At 53.9% G+C, this 14,975-nt stretch overlaps 1 protein-coding gene across 6 annotated transcripts in view; it reads right to left on the bottom strand.

The window, feature by feature from the left end:
• The window catches only part of Med12l (mediator complex subunit 12L), a 257,146-nt gene extending 248,334 nt beyond the window's left edge, over positions 1–8,812 (bottom strand). For all 6 annotated transcript variants that reach the window (XM_047563897.1, XM_047563898.1, XM_047563899.1 and 3 more), the window contains exons 1-2: positions 8,584–8,812; positions 7,507–7,733 (exon numbers count right to left, since the gene is read on the bottom strand). In XM_047563897.1, the coding sequence (XP_047419853.1) occupies positions 7,507–7,605 (99 nt within the window). In that variant the 5' untranslated portion in view covers positions 7,606–7,733; positions 8,584–8,812. The remainder of the gene's footprint in view (positions 1–7,506; positions 7,734–8,583) is intronic.
• Positions 8,813–14,975: the final 6,163 nt, after the last annotated feature.

Genomic DNA, 14,975 nt, shown 5'->3' with positions numbered 1-14,975 from the left:
ACCCGGCAGCATCCCCGGGCCACAAGTGCAGTGTCCACCATCCATGAGACCCTTCTGCCTACCGGACAGCCACAGGGACTCTCTGCAGCTTGGAACAGCAGTGATCACGGACTCAGGAGCAGGCAGGGCAAGTTCCGGTTACCAGGAGGCTGAGGTAGGCAGCTCCCTTGACCTAGGAGCTCAAGTCAGCCTCCAGGGCACAACAGTGAGAGATCACAAAACAAGAAAGGAAAGAAGAAAGACAACAACACAGACCAATCGGGATGAAGCAACCACTGCTCTTTAGGTCACCTTCTCCAAGGACAAACGTACACACTGCAAGTTTATGGGCACAGCCTGGAATGCGGATCAGCATGAGGAAGATAAAAATCATTCCTGATCCCGGGCCCCAGTGCTAAATCTGCGCACAATCCCCAGAGTTCAGAGTGTAGACAGGTGGGACCTTTAGGAGGTGACCAGGTCTTGAGGGCTTGCTCAGTAAAGGCCCATGTGCTCTCTCAGGAGGAGCCAAGCCTGTCCACCCCTCGTGCACCAGTGATGCAGCAGGAAGGCTCCGAGCAGATGCCAGATCTTGATCCTAGATTCCCCAGCCTCCGAAACTACAGGAAATAGATATCGTTTTCTCAAAATTTAGGAAATGAAAATGACCTTAATCTACACGCGACCCAACCTTCATTCTGCTGTCACAGTGAAAAGCACCCCAGAGGCAGCACCTGTCTACAAGTGACTGCCGATCCCTCCAGGTAAGGCGAACATAGGTGTTTCAAGGAGCAATCATGCTACTTCATGACCTACTGACATGTTTTCCTTCCTTATTACGTAAATCTTCCAAGAGAGAGAAAAAGGAAGAGCATCTTGAACCAACAACCCCAACCACCATCACCAGCTTCAGAAGCCGCTAGAGAACGGGAAGCCCGGCTCTTCCAGACCACTCCTGGGGGGGCTGTGAGGAGGCAGGCCTCCTCCCTTCCCCCAAGGCTGCCTCCACCGGCCTCGCCCAGCACACCCAGGGGGACGCTCTGCCCAGCTGCTCGGCTCCAGCAAGCCCACCTTCCCGTCCTGCCGCGGGGCTGCTCCGCCTCACAGTGGGGTCCTGCAGCTCTGTGGTTCCCAGGCCCCTTACGCCACGCTCTACAGGGCCTGGCCTGGGTGCTGGCCTGCGCGCAGCTGGGGAGACACCACCTACTGGCTCGAGAAGCCCTAGGACTCTTCCCTCGCATCCTCTCCTACCTAGTGACCCAGCACCAACCTGCACGCCTGACTCGCTCTGTGTCCTGACTCCCTAAAGGACCACTCCACCTCCCGGGTGTCCCCCCAGAGAAACACCACCCAGCTAAAGGAAACAGGCTACACCCACATGAACAGCGCTATAGGAGTCCCCAAAGAGCCCAGCCGAGAACCCAGGCTCCAAACAAACCCCACAGCCCTGACAGGTTCAAACAAGGACCTGGGGACAAAGCCAGACCGGCTCTCCAGGCCTGGACGTAGCCAAGCGCACCTGGAGGGGGCCCTGTGCCTGTGCCATTACCCCGGCGTGGACCTCTCCTCTGCCACAGGCCACTCCCAGCTTGGAGACGAACCTCGGCTGGGACCCATGCTTATCAGGACGACTCTGAAGGGGTTAAGCAGCTGAGCTCCTCTGCGTCGTCCATACCAAGAGGGAGCAAGACTCATGCAGCGTGTCGTCTACAAGATCCTCACACAGCAAACAGGGGCAGCACGCAGGAAGAGGGGCAACCCACCCACGAGTCCCCCTACGGGCAGGGACTTGGCTGCAGCAGGGTTCTCACGCTGTGCTCAGCACTCACCTGGACAGGCCATTTACACGCAGATGCCTGAGGGCCTCCCCTGGGACCCAGCAGGTCTGGGCAGAAGAGAGGCGCGCATAAACCAGCATAAACCAGCACCCTTGGCCATTCTGGGCAGGTGTTGCAGGCCCTGAGAAGTGACCAGGAAAGCCCCTCCAGCCCAACCCCGGAGTGACACAGCAGCACCTCCAGGGGCAGCTGCAGAACAGGCCCTCTGACCCAGGCATCCTACCCTCCGTCCTAAGGCACCTGAGGCAGGAGTGCGACAGAAACGTCCATCCCCGGAACACGGGCCTTCAGGAAGGCCTGCACCAGGCCCTGGGGCCAGGTGACTCCTCCAGGGTGGGGCGCTGTCCTGTGGTCTCCCAGGCAACTGGTCAACCTGTCCTGGCTTCCCAGCCGACTTTATCAATATCTCCCCCTTATAAGGAAGCATATTTTTACCTCCCTCTTCCACCTCCCAGCTGTCTCTAAAATATGTCTGTGTTCTAGGAGTTTATGTGCTAATAACAAAACCAACAGGAGTCACCAAAATAAAGCAAGCACTGGGACAGTTAGGTCCATCTCCACGCCCTCACTGGTCATTACCCAGTGCTGACATGTCCTATAGAGCTTGTCACTCCAAAAAGTGACAGGTGGGATGCTTACGCTCCTCTCCAAGGCCTGCCTTCTTCTCGGGAAGGGAAGCTGCCCGAGAGCAGGGGCTTGCGGGGCCTCTCGTTCCCCTCGGTGGGAGAGGCTCTGAGCTGAGAACCAGGATGGCGACCCTGCTGCACAGAGGCAAGGGAGGCTTCTGAACCAAACCACTGGTGCCTGCAAGGAGAGGCTGCCAGGAGGGAGCAGGGACCACGGATGTGCAGCCAACAGAAGCTGGCGGGTGCCCAGCACAGTCGGTGTGCCACCACGTCCCACACTCTGCACACGGCAGCTCACTGACCTTCCCAGCAATCGCATGGAGTGGGCACAACAGGAGCAGGTGAGGATCCGACCGCAGGTGGCCAGCAGGGAGCAGAGCTCAAAGCCGTGCAGCCTGGCTGCCGGTGGATGCAGGGCAGGGCAGAGGGCGGCAGGCCCAAGCCCGGTGTGCCTCCAGCAGCAGCGCAGGCACGGGCCTGGGCTTCCTCACTGCTTCCCTCAGATCTGGGCTGAGAAGGCACAACTCCTAGGAAAAGCACACCGGCCCGGGCTGAACTGGCACCCCGGGCCTCACAGGTGCCTGATCCAGCCCCACGCTGGCATGCCCGGGGCCTGCAGAGTGCCTGCTCTGGAGATCGAGGTTCTCAAAGCAGGCTCTGGACCAGCCGCAGCAGCAGATCACATGGACTCTTGCTAGAAATGAAAACTCCAGGCCCCCCCTCACACCCACGACTCTCAGAGAACCAGCAATCTGGGGGCTTGGGTGGTGGTCGACTTTGGCGATGCTGAGCATCACACCCTGGGACGGGCAAGTGCTGAGTCAGGGGCTGGGCCCCTGAGCCGCACTTCGGACCAGCACCAGAGGGGCTGCGCCGGAGGCTGGGGCTCCTTTCCGGCAGGCACACTGCTCTGCACCAGGCCCTTCCCCCAGAACCACCCTGGGCTCCCGACGCGGGAGCCCCTCCACTGCCCCAACTCAGTTTTCTAACTCATTTAATTCCTGGACACATTTAGGATTCGACTGCTAGGCCTCTTCTGCCCCACGGTAGCACTCTTCTTCTTCCTGTGTCGGATGAAATGTCAGCTCCAGTAGACACAGAGGGTACTTTTACCTTTACCAAGACTTTTTCTAGCACCTCTCGGTCACCAGATTGCCTTCCGCATTCATTCATCCCACATTCACCCCAATATTCCAACAAAAATACAGGTGCTTGCCACTCCGTGAACTAACTGCCCTCTGTGCTGGGTGCCTCATCCCTGTCCTCAGGAAGCGGCCCCATCAGGGGGCGACAGCAAGATGCAAATGTATCATTACAAATGATATGCCAGCAAGGCCTGAGCAGGTCACCAGGCTGAGACATGGGTGATGACAGGGACAGGCCAGCCTGAGGGGCGTTCACGAGGGCAAACCGTGAGTGCCAAATCTGCTGGCTCCACGCAGTTCTCTTGAGCAACCCACGGCAGCCTCCAACAGCCAGGACTCAGCCGCATTCTCGTCCCACCCCCCAAGGAAGGCAGCTGGGGTACAGGGGGAACCAGGCAGGTGAAAACAGGAGGGACTGGGCTGGTTCCGTGGCAGAGCACCTGCCTAGCACGCAGAAGGCCGTGGGTCCAATTCCCACACCACAAAAGAAGAGCGCCAAGGTGTGCCAGGGGCATGTGAAGAGAGCCCAGGCTCAGCCCAGCGGCACGGCCCAGAACCAGCCTTCCTGACCACAGGTTGAGGCAGCAGGCCAGGTGTCCAGGAGGACAGACACACCAGTACATGCAAGTGCCCCAGGACACAGAAAAGTGGGCTCGAGGCCAGAAAGGGAGTCAGGCACGTGGGTGAAGCTGGGGAGGACAGAGAGGCAGGACCTATACTTGAAATCAGATCACACTGATGGACATACGATGCTGACGTATGGATAAGACACAAGGGACGAGGAGGAACCAAGAATGACCTCCACTTTTTGGATGCCCTGTGTAACAGGCTCAGGGCCAGTTTGTTTCCACAGGGTCAAGAATCACACAAGGTCCAAACAAGTCCTGTGGGATGGCGAGGCACAGCGAGCCCTGAGGGAAGGTAAGCAGTGAGCCCTGTAAGCTAAGCTCCCCACTCCTCCCTGGGCCGCTTCGGAACCAGAACCTACAGGGTCCTCATGGAAAGTCCTGTCCCATCCGCTGCGAGCCATTTCCAGAGCACTATAGCCACGCCTAACAACAATGGCAGTCGTGACAAACAGCTTCAAATGGCAGCTTCTACTGGGATGAGGGCTTTTCTCACACAAATATAAGAAAAACATTCCACAAGCGTTCACAGGTGTCTGAAGAGCACAATCAGGCTGACTTATAAAGGGGAAGTTACGTGACCCTCCCAACTGCCAAGATGCTGACCCAGAACCCAAGTCCCAAGCTGCCCAACTCGAAGCCTGCACTTCCTCTCTAAGGCCACAATCCCACCACGTGGGCTCCAGGGTCTCTGATGGACGGCAGTACAGTTTGAGATGCAAAGACGAACTTCCCAAAGTCCTAACAGTTATGCTGATTTGAACCCTGCATAATTACTATTTTATGTGTATAACAGCAATAAATCAAAAATATGTATATGTGATTGATATAAATTTTACATGTACACAGTGCAACAAATTTGGGAAATCATGCTATTACTGCCTAGGAAGCACAAAATGATTTCTTAAAAGTTAATGTAAGGGGGTCGGGCACGGTGGCACACCCTGTAATCCCAGGGACTTGGGAGGCTGAGACAGGAAGATCGCAAGTTCAAAGCCAGTCTCAGCAACTTAGACCCTGTCTCAAAAAAATTTTAAAAAATAAAATGTGCTGGGGATGTGGCTCGATGGTTAAGCGCCCCTGGGTTCAATTCCCAGCACCAAAAAAAGAAAAAAGTTAATGTAAAGGAAACATTCAAATAAAATACAGGTGGTACAAGAATCGGGGAGGAACCCCAGAACAGCTGAAGTAAGGAAACCGCTCTCCAACCCCCAAGAACAGCCACACATCAGATTTGATGCCGCACAGAACTCTTTCTGCTCAAGAAAGGTAAGATACTTGTTGCCTTGGAGAGTGCGAGTGACATCGGAACACAGTTCACGTAAATTCTCCTCCAGGCAGTACTGGCTCTGACGCAAACGCGGGATTGGTCATCCATCTCGACTCATTCTCCACACCTTGCTTAAATCAGTGAAGTTTCACTTCTTAAAAGAAAAGTATTAAAAATAGCCTTAGGGCTGGACTCAGTGGTAAAGTACTTGCCCGGCATGCATGAGGCCCTGGGTTCAAATCCCCCAGCACCAAAAAAAAAAAAAAGCAACAAAACAGATTTAATGTCACTTTCAGTTTTAGAATGCCACAAGAATGACCCCTGAAATTCAAACTTATTCTTTCCAGAATCACAGAGGCCCCAATCCTGAAATGAATGTTGTCCTTAAAAATAAATGATAAATAAGCCCACATGACACTCCAGGCTGCCGCCCCAATACTGGGGTGCTGCCATCAGTGGCCCTGACCTCTGCAAGATGTGACCAGGCATCACAAAGTGAAGGACCAATGGATGCTGTGGTCCACACCAACCTCTGACGAAGCTCCTGCCAGTCATCTTTAAGTTACCTTTCTTGACACTTGGTCCTTCACCATATCCTCTATTCTTTCCAGTCCTTTAATTAACTTCCTTCTGAGTCAAGGTTACAGGGTGAGGTTGTGGGCGGGGAAGAAACCTGCAAAATCTCATCAAACTCTTGTCTTCGGTTAAGCCTCTGCTGGGAACCACCTGTGAAACCTTCCCAGTTCCCGCAGGATGCCTCCCCCCAGCTCAAGTGATGTGCTCAGGAGCAGAAACTCCCTTCAGAGGGTCATTTCTCAGATACATGGCTGTTAGCAGAGTTCAGCCAGGGCTAGCACTGCCCCTGCCTCTATTAGTGAAATAGGTACATTTATCAAAACAAGTCTCACAAACCCCTCCTTGCCTTATTTACCAAGCCCTCTCTGTGAAATCAGTGGGCCTATAAACTTTTAATGGAGGGTTTTTAGATTCACTGAAAGATAGGTTCTGATGCAGGTCACTTTGCGTTTAGCTGTAGAAAACAGAAGCTGGGTGGGCTGCAGCTGGCAAACTCTGAAAGCAGAGCTGGGTAGCAGGTGATTAAAAAAAAAAAAGAAAGAAAGAAAAAGAAAAAAGAAAAAAAGAAAAGGAAAAAAAAAAAAAAAAGGCAAGTCCCTGGGCAAATTGTGTAGCCAAGGGTGATCATTATTATAACCGGAGAGTTGTTACATAATTACTTGTTAACTCCTGACAAACATACACATAGCTACAAAATGCCATGGTTACCCTAGTCATTGAAACTAGTGTACCTGGTGGAAGAGTCAAGGTTTCTCCAAATAATTTCATTCAAAGAAATAAGCAACCCAGGGACCGATTCCCTTCCAAGATAACTAGCCTGCTTATACACATACAAAACAGACTCCAGCAATTAAGCCAATAGCCCTAGGGACAAAAATCAGTGTTTCTCCTTCATACTGATTTTTTAAGGGGAAAAGGGGTACAGAGGTATATTCAGAGAAATAAATATACTTGTCACCTCTACAAAAACGACTTCCTTTCCAAACTGGAAAATTTGCAAAGGGTCCCTCCCCCATCCGTCCCTGCTCCGCTGGCGCACAACGCAAGACCTCGGTGTCGGATGCACTGCATTCCAACATTTTTCAAAAAGTTTACCATGATTTACCAAAACGGCGGAGAGGAAAATAAACCAGGCAGAAGCGGAGGAAAGAGAGCAGGAGGGTTTCGGCAGGGAAGAAGCCGAAGCGCCGGGCAGCGCAGTGCCAGGCCCGATAACCGGGAAGCGACCCGGCGCCCGGGAGCGAGCGCCCAGTGGAGCGCGGGGAACGACAGCCGCCCGGTCTTCGTCGCCAGGGGTCCCCAAGCCCACCAGCCCGGCCCCCGCCTCCGATCCCCCTCTCCGACCCTTCCCCCGCAGCGCCGGCGATGGCCGCTGGGCCAACTTGGCCCCGGGTCAGCGCTGCAGAGCGCGGCCCCGGCAGCTGCGGAGGCCGCCGGCGCCCTTACCTCCTTCTGCTTGGGGTCCTGCGGGTAGACATCGGGCGGCCCGAGCCGGGGGCGCTTCAGCGGTCTCTGCTCATAGCTGAGAAGCCCGAAGGCGGCCATGATCTCTCATGTTAACCGGCGAAATGAATGAGAGTCGGAGCTGGAGCAGCCGCCTCTGAGCACCAGGGAGCAGCACTTTGCAGAGACTCCCTCTCCCCGCCTCGCTCGCCCGCTCGCTCGCTGTGGCGCTGCAGGCAGGAATAAAGCAGGTTGGATGCTGCCGCTGCCCGGCACGCAGGCACGCACTGATGGGGGCAGCCTCCGGCGGGCACCGGCTGCGCTGGAGCCGCGGGACGCACCGCCCGGGGGCGGCGGCGGGGCTGGAGGTCGGCCAGGGTCCTCCGCGGCGTCTGCCTCCCGTCACCCCCCACCCTGTCCCCAGGGGGAGGAGCAGCTGATGAGAACGTGTGACTTTTTTCACCAATGGACCCAAACCCACCCCATCAGGGCACAGGATGGAGGTGGGGGAGGGGCACGGAGGGGAAAAAAACTTTTCTTGGCGCCTAGGCGGGTGGCTCAAGTGCTCGCCCAAGGCGAGGGTGGCCCTCCTCCCCCGCGGAGAGGCTGCGGATCGGCCCGCCCCCGCCCCTCCTCCTGGCCAGGGACCCTTCCCCGCCGCCACGCGCCCCGCAGACCCCGCCACCTGGGCGCAGACCCGGCGGTGCGGAAGGGAGGGAGGCCTGGGGGCGGGGGAGGCAGGGATGCGGGCGGGAGGCAGCGGCCGGTGCCTCCTAGACGCCCGCCAGGCTCCGGTGGCGCATCCGCGGCTCGGGTCCCCTCGGCGGCTCCCCGCAGGCGCCAAGGAGCACTGCTGGCGGTCGCGGCTGCCGCGGCGGCTGGAGGGGGCCGTGCTCGCGGTGGCGCGGGGCCGGCTTAACCCTTTGCTGCCCCTCCAGCGGCCGGGGAAGCGGGCCGAGGGGGCTGGCTGGGGGCGCGGACGGGGACGGCCAGCCCGCAGGCGTCGCGGCGCGATCGGGCCGGTCCAGCGCGCCGCCCTCCGGGCCGCAGCGCCTCCCCGCCCCCACCCCAACAGTTTACCTGTTGGTCCCCGGCTAGCGGGCCGGGGCCGCCGCGGCGGGGGCACTCCAGCGGCCGCAGCCCCGCGGTTCGGGGCGGGAAGGGGAAACTGGGTTTGGTTTTACTGGGGAGAGGTCGGTCTCGCCCGGACCGGCTCCGGGGACGCCGCGAAGTTTGCCACTGACGGGGGCGGCGAGCGACGCCGGCTCGCCGCCGGCGTTCTCGCCCCCACGGCCCGGGAGCGCGAGCTTCCGAGTTGGCGGACGGCGGCGCGGCGGCCGCACTGAGCATGCCCAGCTCGGCGGCCGGACCGCGGAGGAGTTGGCTGCGAGCGCGGCGGGCGCTCCGATCCGCCTCTCCGGGTTTTCGCAGCCGCAGAGCGCGCAGCCCGCGGGCCCTGGCGCCCGAGCTGGCCGTGGGGTGAAGCGGGGCGAGGGAGCAGGCGCCCTGCGGACCCCTGCGGGCCCCGCGCTGCGGCCTCCGCTGCGACCTCTCCCGAGGCCGCCGTCACCGTGGCCTGGACCGGAAACCTCACCTGCGCCGGGCGCGGGGATGGAGTGGGAGGCGGCGATCCTCCAGGGGAGACGGTCATCCAGCCCGCCCGCGCTCCTCGTTTGCTCCCGGGCGTGGGCACCGAGATGCCGGGTCACCTGCCGCGAGCACTGGGAGTCCAGAGCCGCCGAGGCGGGCCCGGCCTGTCCTGAGGGACCCCGCGGGAGGGCCGCCCGGGAGGATGCGCCCGCACTCGGCCAGGAATGATGGCTGCCATTTATGGGGCCTTCGCCTGGTATCAGGATCTTGACAGTCGAGTCGCTGCTTCCTACGTACAAGGCTTTACAGTAGCCTCCTTATGCAGGGAGAAACTGAGTCAGCTCGGGGAGGTTCCAGGACTAGTCCAAAGCCCCAAAGCTAGCCCACCACTGCCTGGCCTCAAGTTTCTGACCTGTCCACCCCCACTTGGAGTTGGAAGCACTGGGTGTCCAACCTGCCCTCGCCTGATTGTGTCAAGGTCCCCACAGCTTGAGGTATCTCCTGGACTCCTGGTTCCCAGTTCTTTGAATGATGCATGTAGAATCTACCCGGAAGCCTGGCACACAGGTGCTCAGGAGGCATTGGTTGGATCTGAATGTAGAGTCACCTCTGCTGACTTTAAGGGCAGGGGAAGGAAAGAGGACGAGGTGATTGAGGCAATACCTCCAAACCGGCTCTGAGGTGAGGCAGGCCTGTCATTTGGGGCTTTCTCACTGCCTCTGAGCGAGTACTTCCAGACCACATTACCTCCCCGGCCCCGGCCCCGGCCCCGCCCCCGCCCCGCCGCCCCCAGGCACTTCCTGATGGACTTTCCCGCCTGCCGCCCGGACTTCTAATGTTCTGGGAGTAACTTGGGGGCACCAGTTGTCCTCCTGACACATGCATCTTATCAAGTCTAGCTCTCTCGCGCTCTCGTTTGAGAGACAAGACAGTCTTGTTTGTGTTTAACTTTGTTAGGAAAATTATCAAGCGTACCAAAAAATAAAGAAATTGTGCGATAAGCCCTCAGGCATTCATCTCCCAGCTGTAAGAAAGTTTTACCGTTTTTGCTGCACCTGTTTCCCGCCCCCAATGCGCTGATATACACTAGTATTAAGGACAGTTTGAATTCATTGTTGAAACTCGGACTCAGCATGGGACCTGGTACATGCTGGGTATTCCAAAAAGCACTGGTAAGAGGGGAGAGTATTTATGATACATCATTAGTGGTACCTTAGCAATACTGCGTGATGCTACTCAAGCACTAGTGAGAGATGAATCCCAAATTCTTCCCTTATGACATTGAGGCAAATGTCTCCACTGAAACACTTTTGAAGCCCTTAAAATCTTATCTATGCATAAAGATTTTTTTTTACCATGCCATTTTTTTTCTTTAAGGGAGGGTCTCTAAAAGTTGCCAAAGCTGGACTTAGCTTCTCCTTCCTCAGCTTCAGTAGTACCTGGGATTACAGGTGTGCACCACCTTACCCAGCTTGTACCCATGAGACTTTTCTCTCAGCATCAAAATGTATTGGGAAAAAGGACAAGGAATAGCTCCCTCCCCATTTTACCTTTTTAAACCATACCCCACCACACCCATGAATTGACGTGAATTATTTCACTCTTTCAACACAAAAAGTACATAAATAAATAAAACAGTGACTGATATGCTGAGAAATTCCCCCCAAATCATTCTCTTACTGTGTAAACTACCCATGAACTTTGGACTCACTGACCTGGCATTTGAGATTTTTGCGGTTCACCCCCACTTACCAGCAGAGCTCTTCTCCTCACTCCCCTCGTCCCTGTTAGCCCATGCCTTTCCAAGTGCGGAATTCCCAGCCTTCCCTTCAGACATCCCCCGTTGCAGCCGGCTCTCAACTCCTCAGGTTTAAGGTGGTCCGTCGACCCTTTCAGTGCCCATAGCACTTAAGTCTTACTCTTCAGTTATTACCTCTTCATTTATTGGCATGCATGCAAATACGTCACACCGGATATCTTGTTCCTCCATGCCTACTTTACTGTCTTGCACTCCAAAATTAGTCTTCAAGCTGATGTAGGCCAACTTAGCCTGGTGGACTTAACCTGGAAGCCACTGTCAGGCTGTGCTTGAATTTCCGACCTGGTACTAACTAATGTAGCAGACAGGCACAAATTGTCCTTGAATAATGTGGGTCCCATTTGATCTAAGCCTAACCCTCAGTCTAGCAAAAAAGATGAATTCTGGAACATGAATTCTATAGCCATTGAGGGGAAAGAGTGAAATGTGGTTGGAGAAAGACGAGTTGTAAAACATTGTAAGCATTCAGGGCTGTACCTCCAGGTTCCATGGCAGCAGCTGGAAACCCCGGTACACATACTGCAGAGGACAAGTGTCTGATGCCTAGCTCAGTGGTACCCCCAAAGTTCTTTTCATGAAGCCTGTGGTGAAGAACGGCATTTCTTTGGCAAAAGGCACAGACACAATCATATTTGCAGAGCAGATTTCAAGCATGAGGATGGGGAATTGCTAAGAGCAGAGGCAAAGTGTTGAGCCATCGGGATCTGTGGTCCTGTTGTTCCCATTCTACGGATCAGCAGGTGGACACCAGGGGCAAAGCTGCTGACCCAAGGGCCCTGAGTCTGCAAGCAACTAAGTCAGATCAGACCTAGACCACTCTGACCTGCAACCCGTGCTCATGATCATCAATGTGCTACATGCATTAATTATCATTCACAAAACACATACAAAAGTCAGCCTCAGAGAAGCAAAATTCCCGACAACTCACTCTGCAGAGCTGTGTGCTTCCACTCAAGTGGAAAGAAACAATTCTCAGTGTATTACTTGTAGGTGAAGTAATTAAAGTTGCTGGGTTTTCTCAGGGGCCGGATGCTTGTCCAGGTGTATATGTTACTGTTTTGCTAACATTGTCTGCAAGCAGTCTTGCTTAATTTCAGTTTTTCTTATATCCCGATTACATTTAAATGTATTTGTGTTATGCCTACTTCTGAATCAATGAAGAAAATTTCTTCTTTAGCCTCTTAAAGTAAAGGAAAAATGAAAATGACTTGGAAGGTGGGTATTAATTGTGGAATATTTCATCCAAATTGAGTTTTTAATGGCATCTTCATGCTTGTACAGATGAAAGAACGTAGGCATGAAGAGTCCCAAGTAGCAGTGACCAGTGGAATTATTGCCAGTCAGATATGCACTTTATAATTTTCTGGTAGCCACATTTTAAAAAGTAAAAAGAAATGGATGAAAATAATTTGAACAATTTATTGCTTAACCCAAAATAGCCAAAATGTTATCATTTCAATATGTGATCAATATAAAAAAGTATTAATGAGATAGTTTTCATTCTCGTTTTAGAATAAGTCTTCTAAAAGTGGTACATTTTATACTCACAGCAGCTCGCATTTTGGACTAGTCACATTTCATGTGTCCAATGGCCCCATGTGGCTAGTGCTACCAAATAGGCTAGCCCAACGCTGCAGGAATGTTTCAGTCCTAAGGACTTTGTGACATATAGTACCTTAATAAGATTACCAAGGAAGCAGGTGGGTTTTCAGATTAAGAGGACAAAAGTAATAAAAGGAATAAAACAAGAGAGAGAAAGAAGGAAAATAAACACAACTCAGGAGGACAGTGCATATGCAAAAGGCAGAGGGACAAGGACACAGAAAAATCCGGGGATTTAAAGCAAAGGATGAGATGGGAGTTTGCATTAGGAAACTGAACTGATGACAAGAGCAAAAATCTAACCTCATTCCCTAGCACAACGGTGTCTGCCACGTTAAGGAAATGAAAGCCGACTGGTTGGTTTGTGGACTGGAAGCACACACAAACTTCGGTCACTGTTAATCAGGGTCACATCTTCAACTTTCAGCAGCAGAATCTTAATTTGCTAGCTAATCCAGAACAGTTCAAGCTCTACAAGGTAAACAAATGCTAACCACAGTCATGCACTCAGTAGGAAATCAGAATGCTGGTTTACTGATCCAGGAAGCAGACCTTTCCAGGGACTGAAATAGAAAAATCCATTTTTCAGAGCACCCCTGGCTAGTTTTAAAGCTTGTAGTAAAACTAGATTAGGATGCCAAGGTTTGGTGAGCATAAACTCGCAATGAAGGGAGTTGGTGATCTCCAGGAAGTCCTCATCACGGTGGACCCCAGGAGAACTCAGCCTCCTGGTGACAAAGACAGAGGCCACAACTGGGTTCCTGGGTGCCTTCCTTGAATACCCGGACAGGGCGTGGCAGCCAGTGCCTTCATTACTTGCTTTACAGCAGGGGTTCCTGGGGGCCCACCAACAGGAGCTTGTACGATCTCTCCTGGGCTCTCCGGGAAGATCTGCCTGCGCCAGGTCCACACTCTCCCGTGGCATCAATCTGCCAGAGCCAACGAGGACCTGCCACCTTGCATGGGGAAGTTGTCACAGCCCAACTGACCAGTTTCCCTCAGAGGCAACTCGCCTGGCTGGCTCCTTACTTGTGATAGCGGGACCCCTGCAGCGTGGAGACCTCTGGTCACCAGGCCTGGCTTCAGACTTCTGCGGAGAGCCGAAGACGCTCGTTTTGACTTCCATGATAGATGCCACGTTTTTATTGTTAACTGCTGAGGAATCACATCTCCATCGTCTGTTAGTTGCAGATTGTAACTGCTCTGTTAGGAGCCTAACATCTGTTACGAGTTAATCCCGTAATTGTCGATCATGAAGCATTTCTGGGTTTTCAGGATTATTTCTTCTCCCAGGTCTAGAGGCAAGCTCTTACAATTCCTCATACACCACTGCAGTCCGACAGAGCAAGAAAGCGAGAAAAGCAAACTGGACTATAGATGAAGTTTTGATATTACACAAGACTTATCTTGACGGATTACAATGGCGAGCTCAAGGGAATACGATCAAATTTTATTTAAGAATAAACTCTTTTTTTCCCTACCTACTGGACATATCAAAGATAATTTGGTATCTACTGTTTACTAAATCTAAAGTTTAAATTCTAAGCAATAAAACATAAATGCAGCCCGCCCTGTACTCTCAGCAGCATTCGGGGAATAGTAGAACCCGGATCGATTACACACATCCTTCAAATAATAGTATTTTATTAGTACTATCCAGCCATTGCGCAACACTCTCACCACCAGGCCTTCTCCCAGGGCTGCTAACAGATAGCCAAACCTCCCAGTTTCATTCTCATCTGCTTCCGTTTCTTCTGCTCGCCCTCTGCAGAGCTGCTGTCAGTCAGCCAAAACGGTCAGCCAGAAGGCAGATGCGAAGAGAAGCCGAGTTCCTAGTAAGCCCTCAAATAGGACTTGACTAATCTAGAATTGACTGTAAACGATCTGATACAGGCGGTGGCTTGAGCCTCTCCATCTGCCTCCCAGTTTGTACTGCTACTTGGGCCTCCGCGCCACCCCCTCTCTACTGCCGCCCTCACGTCCAGGCTCGGCTCTCAGCTTCTGTTCCAGCCCAGCTGCTCGCAGCCTTTCGCTCCCGTTTACTGCTGCTCAAGATGCCCCGAGTTGAACTGAATGTCTTGTTCATTCCTGTTAAGAGGGCTGACCAAGTGACCTACGTATCCAGGGGTCAGACGAAAAGGGAAGGCCTCCTGGCCGCAGGGACCGTGTGCAGATCTGCAGACTGAATATGAAAAGTGTGTCCAGGAGAGAATGTTGCAAATCAAGATGGAAACGTGTCAAATCAGCAAGAGCCCGGAAGAGTAGGGAGGTGGCGGTCCAGGTAAACGAGAAGCAGCTGTGGTCAAAGTGGAATAAGGGGTATCGGGTGGACCCGGTGCAGACCTCCTACAGTTAGGGCTGCTCTAGCGAAGTACCATGGGCTGGAGGCTTAACAACGGAAACCTGCTTCTCACAGTTCTGGAGGCTGAAGTGCAAGATCCAGGCACCGGCGGATGCGGTT

Source organism: Sciurus carolinensis, chromosome 9 (assembly GCF_902686445.1).
Source record: "Sciurus carolinensis chromosome 9, mSciCar1.2, whole genome shotgun sequence".
NCBI lineage: Eukaryota > Metazoa > Chordata > Mammalia > Rodentia > Sciuridae > Sciurus > Sciurus carolinensis.
This window is presented reverse-complemented; position numbering and strand designations above follow the sequence as displayed.